Source organism: Tamandua tetradactyla, chromosome X (assembly GCF_023851605.1).
Source record: "Tamandua tetradactyla isolate mTamTet1 chromosome X, mTamTet1.pri, whole genome shotgun sequence".
Lineage (NCBI taxonomy): Eukaryota > Metazoa > Chordata > Mammalia > Pilosa > Myrmecophagidae > Tamandua > Tamandua tetradactyla.
This window is the reverse complement of record NC_135353.1, coordinates 157,821,481-157,838,482: the sequence shown is the minus strand read 5'-3', so window position 1 is coordinate 157,838,482 and position 17,002 is coordinate 157,821,481. Positions and strand designations below refer to the sequence as shown.

General features: G+C 37.3%; 1 protein-coding gene across 3 annotated transcripts in view; it reads left to right on the top strand.

Moving 5' to 3' along the window:
- The window catches only part of REPS2 (RALBP1 associated Eps domain containing 2), a 240,313-nt gene that overhangs the window by 135,632 nt on the left and 87,679 nt on the right, over positions 1-17,002 (top strand). For all 3 annotated transcript variants that reach the window (XM_077145368.1, XM_077145371.1, XM_077145369.1), the window contains exons 9-13: positions 418-512; positions 5,856-5,925; positions 7,850-7,903; positions 13,114-13,159; positions 16,335-16,471. In XM_077145368.1, the coding sequence (XP_077001483.1) occupies positions 418-512; positions 5,856-5,925; positions 7,850-7,903; positions 13,114-13,159; positions 16,335-16,471 (402 nt within the window). The remainder of the gene's footprint in view (positions 1-417; positions 513-5,855; positions 5,926-7,849; positions 7,904-13,113; positions 13,160-16,334; positions 16,472-17,002) is intronic.

The following is a 17,002-nucleotide window of genomic DNA, read 5'->3' as shown; positions in this document are numbered from 1 at the left end:
CAAAAAAAAAACTGTCACCATAGTTACGGCCATTTAAAATTTATGCTATTACATACTTACTATGGAAATGGACTGTTAAGCTACAAACTGAAATGCCAAAAGCATGGACCCTCTGGCTGGACTGATGGAGTTCCAATCCCAGCTCATCCTTTCACCAGCCCTATGTGACCTTGAGTAAGTTCCTTAACTTCTTTGTTCCTCAGCTGCATCCTGTGCGAACTGGGGTTGGATGATAGGAGTCCTAGGTTATCTACATAATGACCTTAAACAGTGCCCCAGCAAGGGCAGTGCCACAGAGGTGGATTAGAATTAGCTGATTTTGTCATTACATTTCATTAACACAGAAAAGCTGGTAGGAAGCAATGACCACTGTAGCTTATTGTATATTCTTATCTATTTTTCTGTGCTTTTTCTTAGCTTTTCCTAAGCCGAAGTGGGAGTGCACATTATTCGATTCTTATTCTGAGTCAATGCCAGTAAACCAACAAACCCGTGACTTGAATCGGATTGAGGTAATAAGATCTTCATATGTTTTTAAGTAAGGATATATATAGAATTCAATCCGTTACCCTCTGGTTTTTTTTTTCTTTAACAAACTCTGGAAAATCCACGTTTATAACATTTTCTCTTAATCCTTTGTAATTACTTAAAGCTCAGTCTGTTAAATCTAGACACCAGATGTATCTATAATTACCTTTATTTTCTTTTCTCTCTAAACCTAGAACTGGTGGCTGAAGCAAGTATTCTCTTGATGTTCTAGAAGTTAAATTTAGGTAGAGCCAAGCCAAGCCAGAAAATGCTAGCCAAATTATTTACTTCAACTAAACTTCATTCCCTAGTAAACATTTTAAAGTCTTATTTTTAGTAGCTGGATATTAACACGGTATAGTGAACCAGAGCAGCTTTTGGAGGAGATTTTAGTACTATATATGAAGACCTCAGATCACATTCAAAGCTGCCTTTCCCCCCAGAGATTTTAGCTTTTGGAACAAATGAAGACTGATTTGGGTAATCTCCGAATGAAATTTGGAGAATTCCTTCAATGTTGTGTCCTCCATATAAGGACCAAATGTAAGACCTAGTGCTTATTGATCCCTAGCTATTGATCGATAAATAGGAGCCATTGTTAATGATCATTCTCATCATCATTAGCATTGCTGTCATTATTGTCGTCATTGTCATTATGATTACTATGGTGACAACTTCTGATACCTCCTCTCCCCTCCCCACACCCCCCAAATCTGGAAATGTTTGCTAAATGGAGATTTACTCATGGATTCCTACTTGAGTCCTCTGACCCTACGGAAAACTGTTGCAAGGCGATAGAAGTCAAAGGTCAGGATACAGGGACATTCTTTAATTTCTTATAATTGTGTGTGGTTATTACCTGACACAGAGCTCTCATGCCTGTAGCCTGTGTTCCAGATGACATCTTCTGCTCCTCTGTGAGAAAATCAAGTCTGCTCCGGAAGTGCTCCCTCTGAGTAACAGCCCTCTTTGCCTCTTGACTACTGTTTCTTTGTGTTGTAGCCTTCACGTTGCTTTCTCAACAGATTTTTACTCGCGGAAAAGGATATAAAAGAAGAGTGATAGATGTGCATTTGAAGAATTTTAAGTTTCTTTTTTCCATAGAATGCATATGAAGGGGAAACATACAACAGCTAGCCAGGCTGGATACCTCTATGACTCTCTTATGTAGTTGTCCTGCTTTTTTGTGATAGCTCACCCTACTTGTATAGAATTTTGAGATTTTTTTTTTTTTTTTGGTGATTTACTAAAAAAGTCATAAATTCTCATTATCTCCAGATAAGCATTTTTTTCCAACTTAATATGGTATCAGATAGTCTTTGTCCTTTCAGCAGAGACAGATAATACTGATTTTTTGAAGAACCAATTTACTGACTCATATTGCTTTTCACCATGTAGCCATTTATCATGTGCTTAAAAGAAAAGAACAAATATACAGGTGCCCACAAGGTCTGCAAATGTAGATTTTTTTCACATGCACCCAATCGTACGTGCACACGTAGAGATTGATATTCTTGGTAACATATATATATTCACCTTTATGGACATTATTTGTAGCTAATTTTACATATTTTCTTATACTTTACTGGGTTCCTGTGGGAGGGGTTAAAAGCTACCTAGTCTTTTATTTTTTGCTCCATCCAAACAAGAAAGCAAAACCAAAAACCCTCTTTCCCCACTAATTTGTTCTTTTTGAGGGGGTGGGATGCTTTTAGATAATGATGCAGTAAACAGGTAGAATTCAGAGGCGAAGTAATGGAGTTAACTGTTGGATTGGCCATTCAAGAATAAGTTAGATTTTACTAGCCAATGATTAAGTATTTTGTGTTCTTCTAAAGTGTTATTCATTGTTCTATCTACCAATATTTTTTTTAAATAACATCTGCTAGTCTTTTAATCTGTCATGAATACATGGAGTTTAAGTAGATTTTGGTACCAGCTGTGTGAGCAATGACCACAGCAGAGGTACTTGTGTTATGAACAAAGCTCTGGCTGATTCAGTTCTCAGGTCATGAGAAGCTTGCTTAGCAGTGCATCTTTTTCTAAGGACGACAGAGCTGCAAACATGTACTTATTTCCTTTTAGGATTACAAATTAGAATTTAAGGTATACTGCTCTTTAGCAGTGTTTCTTAGATTACTGGACTTCCTTCTTTTTCATTTTATTTCAACAACTTTATTGAACTCTAATTCACATATCATAAATTTTACCTATTTAGACTATACAATGCAGTGGTTTTTAGTATATTCGCAGGCCAGCCGCAGTCTAATTTTAGAACATTTTCATCACTCCCAAAAGAAGCCCCATACACATTAGCTGTCACTCTGCATTCTCCCCTTGCCCTAACCCCTGGTAACTACTAATCTGTTTTCTGCCTCTTTGGATTTGCCTAATCTGGACATTTCATATAAATGGAATCATACAGTATATGGTCTTTGTCTCTGTTCACTTAGTATAATGTTTTCAAGGTTCGTTCATTTTGTAGCGTAGGCATATCAGTGCTTCATTCCTGTTTGTTGTCAGATAATATTCTATTCTATGGATATATCACATTTTGTGTATTCATTGATCAGTTGATAGACATTTGGGTTGTTTCCCCTTTCTGGCTGTTACATGTCATGCTCCTTTGAACATTCAGATACAAGTTTTCATGTGGATGTATGTTTTCAGTGCTCTTGGGTGTGTATTTACACCCAGCTGTGGAGTTGTTGTTTCATATTGCAACTCTATGTTTAGCCTTTTTGGCGACTGCCAGACTGTTTTCCAAAACAGCTGGAACATTTTATATTCCCCTAGCAATATATGAGGATTTCCTGCATTTATTATTGTCTGTCTTTTTTGTTATAGCCATTCTTATGGGTGTGAAGTGTTATCTATTGTGGTTTTGACTTTCATTTGCCTGATGACTAGTGATGTTGAGATATTTTCATGTCCTTATTAGCCATTTCTATATCTTCCCTCAGTAATTGTCTATTTAAATCCTTTGTCCATGTTTTAATTGGTTTCTCTATTACTGAGTTATAAGAGTTCTTTTTACATTCCGGATGTAAGTCCCTTATTAGATATATGATTTGAAAGGACTTTCTATCTTTCTGTGGGGTTTCTTTTCCCATTCTTGATAGTGTTGGTTGAAATACAAACATTTTTTCATTTTGATGAAGTTCAGTTTATCTGTTTTTGTTTTATTGCTTGTGCTTTTGGTGTGATATAGAAGAAACTATGGCCTAATTCCTGGCCATAAAGATTTACTCCTGTGTTTTCTTCTAAGAGTTTTATAGTTTTAGGTCTTACATTTAGGTGTCTGACCCATTTTGAGTTAAGTTTTGTGTATAGTGTGAAGTATGGGTACAGTTTTATTGTTTTGCCTTTGGGAACCCAGTTGTCCCCACACTGTTTATTGAAAAGACCATTTTTCCCCATTGAGCTGTCTCAGCACCCTTGTCAAAAATCAATTGAGTATAAATGTAACAGTTTATTCTGGACTCTCAATTCTATTTCATTGATATCTATGTCTGTCATTATGTCAGTGTCAAACTGTCTTGATTACTGTAACTTTGTGGTAAGTTTTAAAATTGGAAAAAGAGTTTTTCAACTTTGTTATTCTTTCCCCAAATTATTTTGGCTATTCTGGGTTACTTTCATTTTCATATGAAATTTAGAATTGGCACATCATATTCTGCAAGAAAGTGAGAGGGATTATATTGAATCTGTGGAACAATTTAGGGAGTATTTCCGTCTTAACAATGTTGTCTTCTGATCTACGATCATGGGATGTCTTTCTGGTTTCTTAGATCTTTAATTCTTTCAACGATGTTTGTATCATTTCTTCTTATCTACACTTTCTTCTCTTTTTTTCTTCAGTTAAATGATTTGGTTTACACTGGATGGGGGAAGAAAATGAAAGAAATGCATTGTTAGATATGTTCTCTTTTCTATTGGAGATAGTAGACTTTGAATAGGAAATTCATCTGGAGGTTTTGTTGTAATGGCAAGAATTACCTGACTGTGGGTTGGTAAGTCCTAGATTAGGTTACCCTCAAGTAGTTTAATAGCTTCATTTTTTTTTATATCAGTTTAACAAAAGAAGTATTGCCTATCTTTTTGAAATTGTTAGATTCTGAGAGGTAGACAGATTGATCTTTTTTGATCACCAGGCAACAAGCAATTTACTTCTTTTTTTTAATTTAATTTTTTATTAGAGCAGTAGTAGGTTTATAAAGAAGTATAAGAGTTTCCTTATATGTCCTCCTCTACTCTTTTAAGTTTTTAAATTAAATTAAATTTAGTTTTTTGTATATGCTTAATATATAAAGAATATCAAAAGGCATTTCATGCAAGTCCTCCTCCCATCCCTATCCCCTGTCTACCCCAACACCCCTCAAATCTTGTATATCCTTCTAGAGGTGATTACAGATGTAAAAAAGTAAATATGTTAATTAACAGCTCTGAAATATATATCTGAATGTGGTTAAAAAGGGAAATGTTAGGTTGCATATATGATACTAGAATTAAGAAAACAAAAACCACACTCTTGGGACTGCACAACAAAAACCATGAACCCTAAGTTAAACCATGGTTTGTAGATAATAGTACAATTGTAAAAATGTGCTTTCATCAATTGCAACAAATGTACCACACCAATGCAGGGTATTACTAATAGGGTGGTATATAGGAATCCTTAAAAAAATGTATGATTATATTTTTCTTTAATTTTATTTGGCAGAGGTCTTAGAGTGCATGTTAACTGAGATTTTATAATAAATCGATCATAATTAAAAATGAAATTTAAAAATAAGTAATAATTTATCAATTTGGGGATTCATCGTATTAGTATATATAAGGAATTCCCTCATAAATAAGTTAGGAGAACATTTTAATCTGCTCTTCAATAAAATTCTTTTATTCCACAACAAGGGCTCCACTTTAATCAGGTTTGGTCACCCTTTGCGTAACGGATCCTGGCAAATACCCATATTATGAGCCCACTTGTCAGACAAAGTACAGTAAAGTGCAGGTTTGTTCTTGGCTGAATGGGCAAATGCCATGTGTTCTCTTATTGAATCCCAAACTGTGTTTTAAGTTAATATATGATCTCTACATATGTCTCAATCTGGATTACTGATGTTTTCCTCTGTATTTGTCAATTCTTAAAGACAAACTAGCCTATATCTCACTAGGAACTTAAAAATAAAAAAGTATTAAGTGTCAGTGTTTACTGAAAACAGAAATGTTGAGAAGAAATGTAGCTTTTATGACATTTTCAGTGTATGTGTATAGTATTAATTTTCATTCCATCTCATATAATTCATTTACTTTTCTTTTCCAAGAAGACAGCTGTTAAAGACATGGCTGACTTTCCTGTCCCTATCCAAGATGTGACTCTCGATGAAAAACAAGGTATGAAAAGAGTGAGTGTTCTCGCTTGAAGGGCATTCTCCCTATCTGTCCTCATCCAGTTCTTTTGTGATGGCTGCTAGAGCATATGAGGACGCTTCTCCATTCATTTGGATGAATTAAATGGTTCAAATTGTTGCAACAAAACTATGGTTCATAAAGGGGTAACAAGAACTTGAGTGTCCAGAGACCCATCTCTCATTAACCCCTTACTCACTGCTGACTCTCAGTCAACTCAGACAGCTTGCATTGGAAGCTGCTGTACTAATTAGTGAATGACTGGAACCTGAAAAAGTGAGAGCTTGACATGTTGTGTTGGCAAACATGATCCTAGAACATAAATAGAAAAGCACATTTGCACACAGAGCTAATCCACGAGGAAGTTCTGTTCTGTCCCTAGGCTTTATTTGTTTCTCTGTGGCTTTGTGGGTATGGGTGTCTCATGGAGCCCAACAACCGTTTGCCTATCTTATTGGGTGGGTGAAAAGTAGTTCAGCAGCATTCCATGTTGTAGCTACCATCAAGCGCAGATATGAGTTGGCCTGTAATATTTGGAAAACCTGCCATATTTATTTTTTTTTCATTATTTAGATAATACTTCGTTAGTTTCTGTAACCAAACCCACATAAATATGACCTTACATATTTAATATAGTGCATTACCCCCATACAAATGGAAAAAAAAGTTAAACATTTCTAGACCAATATGGCTGTTAATTTTTGTATAATGCCAACTCAACAGAGTACAACTGGGATACTTTTTCCAAATTTGACAGTACAACTAAAATTTCCAAAAATCCTAATTTTATGTATGTGTGTACATATACAATAATGTATATATGTACACATTTAGTAATATATACATTAATTAAATGTGTAGTGTATATATATTAAAAGACCAATAGCAGTGTGTTATACATCAATAACAGCAACAGCTTTTCCAGGTTCTGCAGTCATCTGAACAAAATTATAGATACATCTAGTACACTCCATTAAAATGCCATACTTCTTTATAATGCTTTATAATCTACCAGTTCCTTACACATACATTGTCTTATTCAGTCCTCACACAACTGAATGGAGGTTGGTACATTTTGTAACCTAGAATTCAGAGATGAATAAACTGAAGCTCAGACAGTATGAATCATTTGCTTATTTAGTGAGAAAAAGAGCTGTGACAAGAACCAGGAATTTCAAATTCTGAAGCCAGTATTCCTTCTATTATCTGGTACTGATTCTCTACCCATTAATGAGAGAGACTTATTTGTAGAGACTAAAAATCAGTGAAACTATTTCAGCTTTTATTGTTGAGACCTGCCATTAATTCAGCTTTGTGTTGGGTTTAACCTTGATAACTAAGTTTCCCATTAAGAAACAACAATTGCCCACTCTCTGTTTTAAGCACTTTGTTTAGGAGAGGCAGGCGGAGCTGGGCATTACCTACATCATCGTGTACACAGTCACTCTCTTAACTGGTGGATCTTAGTCTTGACTAGCTTGATGTAATACCCTGGCGAGCTCTAAAAATATTGAAGCCTGGGTTCCACCTGCAGAGATTTTGATGTATTGATCTGGGTGTCAGGAATGAAAGAGGGATACATTCCTGATGCTTCCTGGTAGTACTCTTTCAAGCCACTAGAGGTGCTTTCTCTGGAAAGTTGAAAATTCAGCTTTGTTCTCTGGAGGAGAATTTCCATACTTCAGGAGGTCTGTATTGTTTTTAGTAAATGCTATAGCAATTACTAGAGGTTTATAAGATTTATTTTCATAGGTGATAACTAGGATTTTTTTCTTTTAATGTAAGATGCCTCAGAAAGAAAATTTTCTTTCTTTTCTCATCTCTTGTCGTCTCTTCTCTGTCTCTTCTCATCTTTGTTTTGTCACTTCTTTGTCTCTTGTTCCTTAAAAACAAAACAAAACACTGCTAGCTTTGAAAAGCACCATGGATGAAGCCTTACCGAAGGACGTGTCTGAGGATCCAGGTAGGAGAAAACCATTTTAATATACATTCTATGTAATTATTTCTAATTTACAAAGCAGCGATTTCAGCGAATAGATTGCCACGTCTGTGATAGTGTGCATGTTTCTCCTTAAATATTTCTGTTGTGTTTTATTGGAAGGAAACATTTTGGCTTTTTTACACTTTCCCTCTTTTCAGGTGTGAGACTAGGATAATTTCTTTTTAAATTCCCAGTTTGGGTTTCACTGAAAGGAAGCTCACTTTGAATTTAAGGCCTCATTGCTACCCAATGTAAAATTGAGAAGGTTTGTTTTCTGCGTAGAATAAGGAGCTGGTGGTCTAGAATAGCCGGAGGCCCAGAGTTGATGTTTGCCATTTCCAAAGCAAAAATCTCTAATAATATCATTATACTTCAATACCGGGAAGGCACATATGTGTGCTTGTACATGTAGCAGATTCATTATAGCTTTTATTCCAAGGAGAAGACAAAAGCCAGTTTTTGTACCTGTGGAACCAGCAGTAAATGGCTGGGCCTGGTATCCTCAGCTCTTGCTTGATGGAGTCATCATTGAATCAAGATATGTACTCTAGTTAGAGAGCAGACTGGCTAGGGCAGACATTGTTTTGAGCTCTGGCTGTGAGGTTATGAAAGAAGTTGCTGTTGTCTCTTTTACTGTTATAAAATCTCTCTAACAGATTTTAGAGGTAAACCATGTTAGCTTTGATTAGCTAGCTATCATTCCAGGCTTATTTAAAGTTCAAAGTTGGAGCAGAGGAATCAATATAATGTCAAGGCTTATGTTGCAGTACCGTATTTCCCAAACATGAAGTTCATTCAAGTTTAAAAGGAGGGTGAAGGGGGAGAGATAGACTATGAATATGAATGAGAATGTATGACTGATTTCAGTGATGGGACCTGAGAATCTGTATTTTTAGAAAGTTCCCCAGGTGATTCTGATGTGTAGCCTGTTTCAGGGAACAGCTTACTTTAGAACGTGATGTTGAGAAAGAAAAAAATGTGATGGGAATTCCAAGTTCACCTTTGGCTTTTGAAACTGACTTGGGTTCATTCATCATAGAGGGAAATACTCTATTTGTATTGTGGAAGCGCCGGAAGTTGGTTCTTGCCAGCTCTGATTTCTAGAGCTAAACTGGATGTATCCCAGTGTTGTTGTTTTTTTTAATTTTTTTTTTTTTGGCCTGGGCAGGCTCCAGGAGATCTAACCTGGGTCTCCAGTGTGGCAGGTGAGAATTCTGCCACTGAGCCACCGTTGCCCACGTCCCAGTGTTTTTTAACTTCATGTTTTGGTATTAGCGGAAAACGATTTAAATTTGTAGAGTTAAATTGGTGCTTCTCCAATCCTTTGAAGCTTAATAACCCTTCCCGTTTTCCCCAGAGATTTTACCATGTGTATCAAGTGTTCTATGAGGCATAGGCTTTAAATCCCCCTCCTTTTCTTTTTTTCTTTTGCATGGGCAGGCACTGGGAATCGAACCTGGGTCTCCGGCATGGCAGGCGAGAACTCTGCCTGCTGAGCCACTGTGGCCCGCCCCCCCTTTTGTTTTGGTTTGGCAATTTAGGGCTTCTTTTTAACTTTTTATGTTGACATGCTTTCAAACTTACAGATCCATTTTTTAAAGAATTTTTATTGTGAAATATAACATATATACAAAAAAGTGATGAATTTCAAAATACATTTTTAACAGCTATATTGAGATATAATTCACATACCATACAATTTACCCATAATCCAGCTTCTTTCACATCATTTCTTTTAGCCATAAAGACATAACCTCCTAAACCTTAAGTTGGTTTTTTAAAAAAAATCTTTATTGAGATATCTTCATGCACCATACAGCCCATCCAAAGATTCAAAGTACATTTTAGCAAGTAGTTTTAGAACAAATTTCAAAGTATGGTATGGGTTATAGTTTCACCATTTCAGGTATTTCCTTCTTGCTGCTGTAAGACACTGGAGACTAAACAGAAATATCAGTATAATGATTCAGTAGTCATACTCATTTGTTAAATCCTGTTTTCTGTGTTACAACTCTTCCTCCTTTGACAGATCCATTTTTAACATTCCTTCACTGAATAAGACATGGCATTACCAGACAAATCCTAACAGGTGTGGCATGGTGTGTGACATATAGTTGAGTTTGTTACATGTTTCTTCTGGGAACTTGCTATGTGTTTTCTGATTCATTCTTTCCACTGCTGCCAGTTTCTGGAGTAGATATAAGGTAACCCTTCATCTGGAAATGCATTTAATATCACTTTTCCTTTTAAATGCCTGGATTCTCAGTTTGAGACATGGAGTTTCAAGTTGGTGATTGATACTTCTGGATGGTATCCATGCCATGTGGACAGTTTGCCTCAGTTGAGTTGTGTGTCAACTTTTGAAAGGTTAATCTTTATCTTGTGCTCTGATCCCATTTCTTTTTCCTGGAGAGGTTACATACTTTGAGTTTTCTTGGAAGTTTTCGTTCTTCTACCATCTCCCCAGCTGAACAAGAAGCCATTCTATGTCAGTTGGCTTTTGCCTGAATTTACAATACAAAGTTTCCTTGCCATTTTTTGCAAATAATCACGTGCACCAAATGTTCAATATGATTTTCAGGGGGTTGGAAGGTGATGGAAGAGTTAGCTAGAACAGTATTCTCCAGCTTTTCTGACCTGAAACCTGTGGAAACTTACCAAGACCTGTCTGGGATAGGTAGGTGAAAAGAGAAGCAGTACCCTGCTATGCTCCTTTCACAGTCGCTGTTGTTGGTGATATGAATGATGATGTTGTACTGGGTGATAAATGGGATGATACCGTGTTATTAGAGAATGGGTATATTCCTTGTTAGATATTTTTCTCTATGCCCTTACCCTTTTAATTGCTGAAAATATGTATATTAGTGGTATCTATTAAATTTTTTTTAACAAACATTACCTTCCAACACAATTCATCAGAGCACAATGTGTAGTGATCTTTTTCTTGATATCTGAGTCATACCACAGTGTATTAAGCCTGTTCAGTGTCACACTGTAGCCTTCAGAGTGCTGTTGGTGATTCTAGCGACTGTCTTTTGCCAGCTGTCACCCCCTAGTCTTAGCAGGTAGACCAATTTTCTCCTTCTTTACCTGCTCTCACCTGTACTTCCTTTGATGGTCTAGAAGGAACTGCATTTATAAGTCTGATTTCTAAGGTTGAAAAATTAGGAGTCTTTATACATTCTACAATATTAACATTTTGCAATTCTAGAACATGTTTAGTTTTCAAAGTACCTTCACCTTCTTATTTCTCCTTGTGAGATAGGGGTTTCATTTTTATTATCTTAATTCTGTAGGGGAAGAAACTGTGGTTCAGGGAGGTAATGACTAGTTAGTGTCATAGTTGGGAGGAGAACCTGGGCCTCAGGACTCCTGCCCTGGTTTCTGTTCCATTCTTCTCACAGCACAACTACACCTCTCTCCCCACTTGTCTCTATCTCTCATGAACAGAGTTCACCCCTCCTGCCGCACCCATCCCTACCCCAGCAAAAAGAAAACGATAATGGCAGCTGACAAAAGAACTAACGGTCACCATAGTGTGGTTTGGAGACCAGTATTTTAATAATGCCTAGGACTTCTCCTAACCACGAACTCCTTGAAAGCACTGGGGTGGAGGGAGAAGAGGCTGTGCGTAGCCTTCTCAGAGGGCTTTCTCCAGCTCTGTGGTGAGTCCAGTCCCTCTGTTCGCCCAGCTCCAAGATGGCCTCTGTGGCTAGGAGAAGATTCTCCCCTTCAATCTGCTTCCTTAGCTGCCTTCCTTAGTATTTAGAAGGGAGATATTTTTCTGTCTACATCCAGGTATGCATATGCGTGGAAATGGGCATGAGGGCACTTGAACTTGTTGGTTTCCTATACCTTTGAGCATGATGGCAGCATTTCTGTGGTTCAAAGTCTAAGGAGTCATGTGTAAGCTGAAATGCTTAGGCTGGTTGAAATGCATCTTGTATGTAGCTGCCCATCTCTAAGGGAATATATATTGGTAGTTTGTTTTGTGCTTATGTTAGCATTTCTGGAGGTTTTCAGTTCCCATTTCTGCCCTGCTTATCTAACCCAAGGATTTTAATGATTACCATAAATTCAGACTACTTCATACAAAGGCAGTTTTTGATCTTTGGAGCAGTGTGAAAAAGGATGGGTGAATGCAGTGAGGCATTTTCTTTTTCTAAGAAATCGTGTGTGAAAATATACAAATGACATTATACTTGTTCCTAGGTAGATATGACACTTTTCCTATGAATTTTTATCATGATTTATGATGAAAAGCTTTCTGTGTTTGTAAAACCTTGCCAAAGCTAGTGGTTTCTAAAGTTGTCTTCCATGAAGGACGGAAAATATAAAAAGAAGATTAATGATTTTGTAAATGTTTCTGATTTTTCCCAACCACTCATGATGGGAAAGTAGGCTCCATGGACATCAGTAGTGAACAAGTTAGTTTAGGATTGAAATTTCATAAGGAAAAGTCATATGGTTGACAAAATATTTTAATGATTTAATTCTATAATATTTTCTGTGTGAATTGGTCATAGAGACATGGGCCACAAGAATATTCTCTTATAATAAAGGTTGCATAACTCATTTCATTGTGGGAGCTTTGATTTCTTGTGGCCGTGCTGCTGTGGTACTATATTTATATATATATTTGACATTTATTTTAGTACTATATGTACAACTTGAAATTTCCCATTTTAACCACTTTCAGGTGTACAATTCAGTTGTATTACTTACATTCACAATATTGTGCCACTGGTAGTATATTTTAGAAACCATGTAGCCTGAGACATTTCTTCTTAGCTTTCAGGGGAAGCTGGTTCAAAATCTACTACTAGGCCATCATGAGAAACCAAGAAACCCGCAAGTATAAACCTGTCATTCTTTGAAGAGATAACCCCTTGATAATCTGTGTTTTCAGATTGAAATTCCTTTATTCATCACATAGATTTGAAAGTGCTTCTTAGCTAGTGTTCTCATGAAAGGAAAAACATGTTGGTTTTTCTTTTCTATTAATTGTGCCTTTAGCTTTAGAAATAAAATTATGAAATTGTGAAAATATGGAAGCCATGAAGTTCTCCACATGGACATCTGTACCTCATGTTTTCCTGGTGATGTGTTCTGTATAGCCCAGGTGCTGCATATCAGCCTGTTTTAACTACAAAAATGAAACTCAAACAAACAACAAATAATCTTTGTTTCAGCAACTCCTAAGGATTCCTGCAGTCTCAAAGCACGCCCAAGATCCAGGTAGTGTTTGTTTACTTTCTGCTTTTGGACCCTGTCCCTTCCTAGAAAGAAAATCTCCATGATCTCCTTTTCCTTTAGATTTGTAGCTTGGCATGTGGACACCCTTCTCACCATGCAAAGACTTTCGATCCAGTACTTCCGCAGCTGTATTTTGCTGGGATTTTTAAACACTGGTTATGTGCCCTTTAACCAGGAGACGAGATGGGGCAACATTAGGTGCGCAAGAGAACAAATATGGTTGCCTTCATTAGTTGTGAGGGGCCTGATTGGAACCTGTAGTGATACTGGGGAAACTCTCCATTTCTGATTTTCTTAGTACTAGAAGCTGGTGGTTAATGCTCTGTAGTCCCCTGATACGCAGAGGTAGCTTGTGTGGTATGACCTACTCGTTACAGGATGATAACTAATAGGAAGAAGTAGCTTCGAAAAGAGTGAAATACAATTAAGAGGTAACTAACACTGAAGTTGTTACCATGACAAAGCTGAATTCCCAAAAGTAAGAAGTGTAAATACTAAAACCTAAAGTAGAGAAAAATGTTTATGATTATTTCAGTGAGGATTGAAGCTTCTGCTTATTGAAGTCAGGTAAGCAGTGCTTATGGTCTTTTTGATCGCATCCTAGAGTCTCTGCTTGGCTTCAAAATTTTTAAATAGAGGATAGGAGAAAAGGGAAAGTGAAGGAGGCAAAGCCATGCCTGGCACCGGAAAAGCGCAACAGAGGAGAGATACAGAAACACTAATCGAGTTGAGCAATCAAAGAGGTGAAATGGTGTTGGGGCCACAGCTCGACATCAGATCTAAAGTGTAAGGAAGGATAGTACGTGTGTGTTTTCTAAGTCTTGCTGTGGCTTTTAGTGGCTTTTTTCCTTCTTTGGCTAGTAGACGTATCCCTGATGAAATAAATTTAAATCTAATCATATTTTTTATGCTTGAAATACTGGTATCTAAAGAAACTTTGTCTCCTTGTAAATCAATCACCTCTTAGTTTATACTTTATATCTGGATTTTCCGAATTGGGATTTTGTTTCCTTATTTATAGGAGGTCTAGATATTTATATTCTTATTTGTTAAAATGAGTAGAGTAATTTGTTTTGGTAGCAAAGGAGGTGAGTCATTATTTCTCTCTAAAATCACCACATTACTCATCTTTTTTTTTTTTTAAAGGATGAATGGATCTTTTAAAAATTAGTCAGTATTGGCTTTGGGATGTGGGAATAGCAGGGTTTATCTTCCCTCATGGTAGGAAAAAGCTTCTCTAAGTTGCAGAAATCTGCTTACATATGTATACTACTGTGTTAACCATAAATTGGACCTTGCATTTTTGGCTTCTGCTGACCACCCTTCTCTCCCAAAGCAAGTGAAATGACGATCCTCATGGTCACATATTCTCTTATTAATATGTTTGACTCAATTTTATATATTATTCTTTCAGGGTTGATCTCCAAATCTAATTTGGCTTTTATATTTTTTACTCCCAATTGGGTCTTTAGTGAACCTGAAAGAATCACATGATTTCTATCCTTTTAAAAATAATTAAGCTTTGTAGAAATGTACAGCAAAGGGGGACTTACCATTCTAGCACCACTGCATTCATCATTATTCATTATTTTGGCGATTGCAGCCACTTAATTTATATTTAGTAACTTTTCGTATGAAAATAGAAATATACAGGTTATATGTGGAAATATAATGGAAATGAGGTATGGGATGTGTGTTTAACACTTTATCTATAATTTTTTCCCCCTTCTTCAGTGGAAGATGTCAATAAAGCTACATCTGACATAGAAAGGTCTTTTACTTTCTAGCTAGGGTCTCTAGTTTCCTTTTTAAATTAAAACCTCCCATTTAAAACTTTGGTGTCCTTTCATGTCAATTCACTTTTTTGTAGTTAAAAGTGTTAGAGCATCCTTCTCTGCTAGTTCCTACATGCTTTTGCCTTGCCTTGCCTTGCCTTGCCTTGCCTTGCCTTGGCAGTTACATTGAAGGACCATCCCATAGCATGTCACATGCCATTACAGTGGCTTTATTGAAGATTGCAACCTTACAACAAAACCCTCAAGTGCCACAAAGAAATCTTGAGGAACTCAAGATTTGAATTTTACAAGTGCCTCCCTAACAACTAAATGTGAGGAACAGTTTTCTGAGGTTAATTTGTCTCTAGGACACATCTCTAGCCAAAGTTCTTTCTTCTTTTTTTGGCATGTAGAGTTAGATAAGGTGCTGAATAGAAGAGATGCACTCAGCCACTTCCTAGAGCCTTTTTTTGATTGTCATATTGGAAACCTGTTTAGACCCATCCTAAGCAATAGACCAGTGTACTGAAGTTGAGTTAAATAAGTTAAATAGAAAATAAAAAGGTCTCTAAAACATATTTTAGCCACTATTGCCAAAGGAATTCTTCCCTGACTCATAGGCAATATGAGAACATTTTAAAAATGGAATTTACAAACAGAGACAGCATACCATCGTAACTTTCTAGGTATGTGACCTTTGGCAAGTTATTTAGTTCCTTTTTTCTTTAAATGTCATTGTTAGAGTTAGGGTCTCCGAAGCTGTCTAGTTATCTACTACCTTGCTACAGATCTAAGGAGAAGGTTACAGTAAGGCTTTTGATTTAAAAATTTTCCAAACTAACCCATATTTTGCAAGGCAAGAAAACCTAGACCCTTCAACCTGACTGATGAATGCTTTACACTCCTGAATTTCATTTGTGGCACATTCGGTTGAACAATTGATTCTTACCCTCAGTTTACCTGTCCCAGTTCCACGCACCTGCGATCACATTTGCATGTATGCTGGAGAAAAGTTCTGCTATCACTTAATACCAGGAAGCCCTTCTATTAAAATAGGGAAATCCTTAAGCTTAAGGGTTTGTATGTTACTCTTAAAAATAATTCCAGTAGAAATAGACTTGAGTTTCCTTCAAGCTTTTCCTTTTGGCTAAATTTAGGTTTAATGTATAATAAGATCAAAGATTCCAATTCACAGTCGGGAATTGGGCAGTTAGCATAGGTAGTGGCATCCAAGGGATAATAGAATATGTGGCTGCTTTCTTGGTTTGTTAGCCCTTGGCAGTCACTCTTAACATTGGGAGTGTTTTCCGTTAAAGAATCCACCTTTACAGAGGAATAAAGCTTTGCCGTTTCCCTTCTGACCTTCCCTTATTTCACTGCAGATCTTACTCTAGCACCTCCATAGAAGAGGCCATGAAAAGGGGTGACGACCCCCCCACCCCGCCACCGCGGCCACAGAAAACCCATTCCAGAGCGTCCTCCTTGGACCTGAATAGAGTCTTCCAGCCCAGTGTGCCAGGTGAAGTCCCCTCTGCTCCCGCAGCCGAGCCCCGCCTTTCCTGTTGGAGTCAGTGGCTGTGTCTACTGGAGAGACAAAGAGCAGACCTGGCCACTCTTCTCTGGGCAGAAAGCAGTTACAGCCCGAGAGAGCGCACATGTGTCTGGAGCCTTGCCCACACTTGCTGTGGACCAGGAATTATTAAATTCTGGACCAGGAGGATAAAAACATTTCAATCCTAGATGGCCCGCTGAGTGGGTCTGTTCTCGGCATCATGGTGACTTGTAAACAGGGTTGCTGTCTGTCGTTTGCCCAGACGCTTGTGCATTTCTTCTGTGAAAAATCATGGTGATAAATGCCTGGCCAGAACCTTCTCCTGCATTTTGACCTTGTGGAGAAGATCGTGTGTCCTGTAGGGTGTAACGCTAAGGGAGCTCAGTGTCTTATATCTGACTGACAGTTAGGTGGTTGGTGGAGGGGTCTGGGGCCAATGGCCCCTTCAGGTGGGCCTGAGGGAGTGGGGCTTTCTTGAGCCAGGTGCTGTGCCACTGG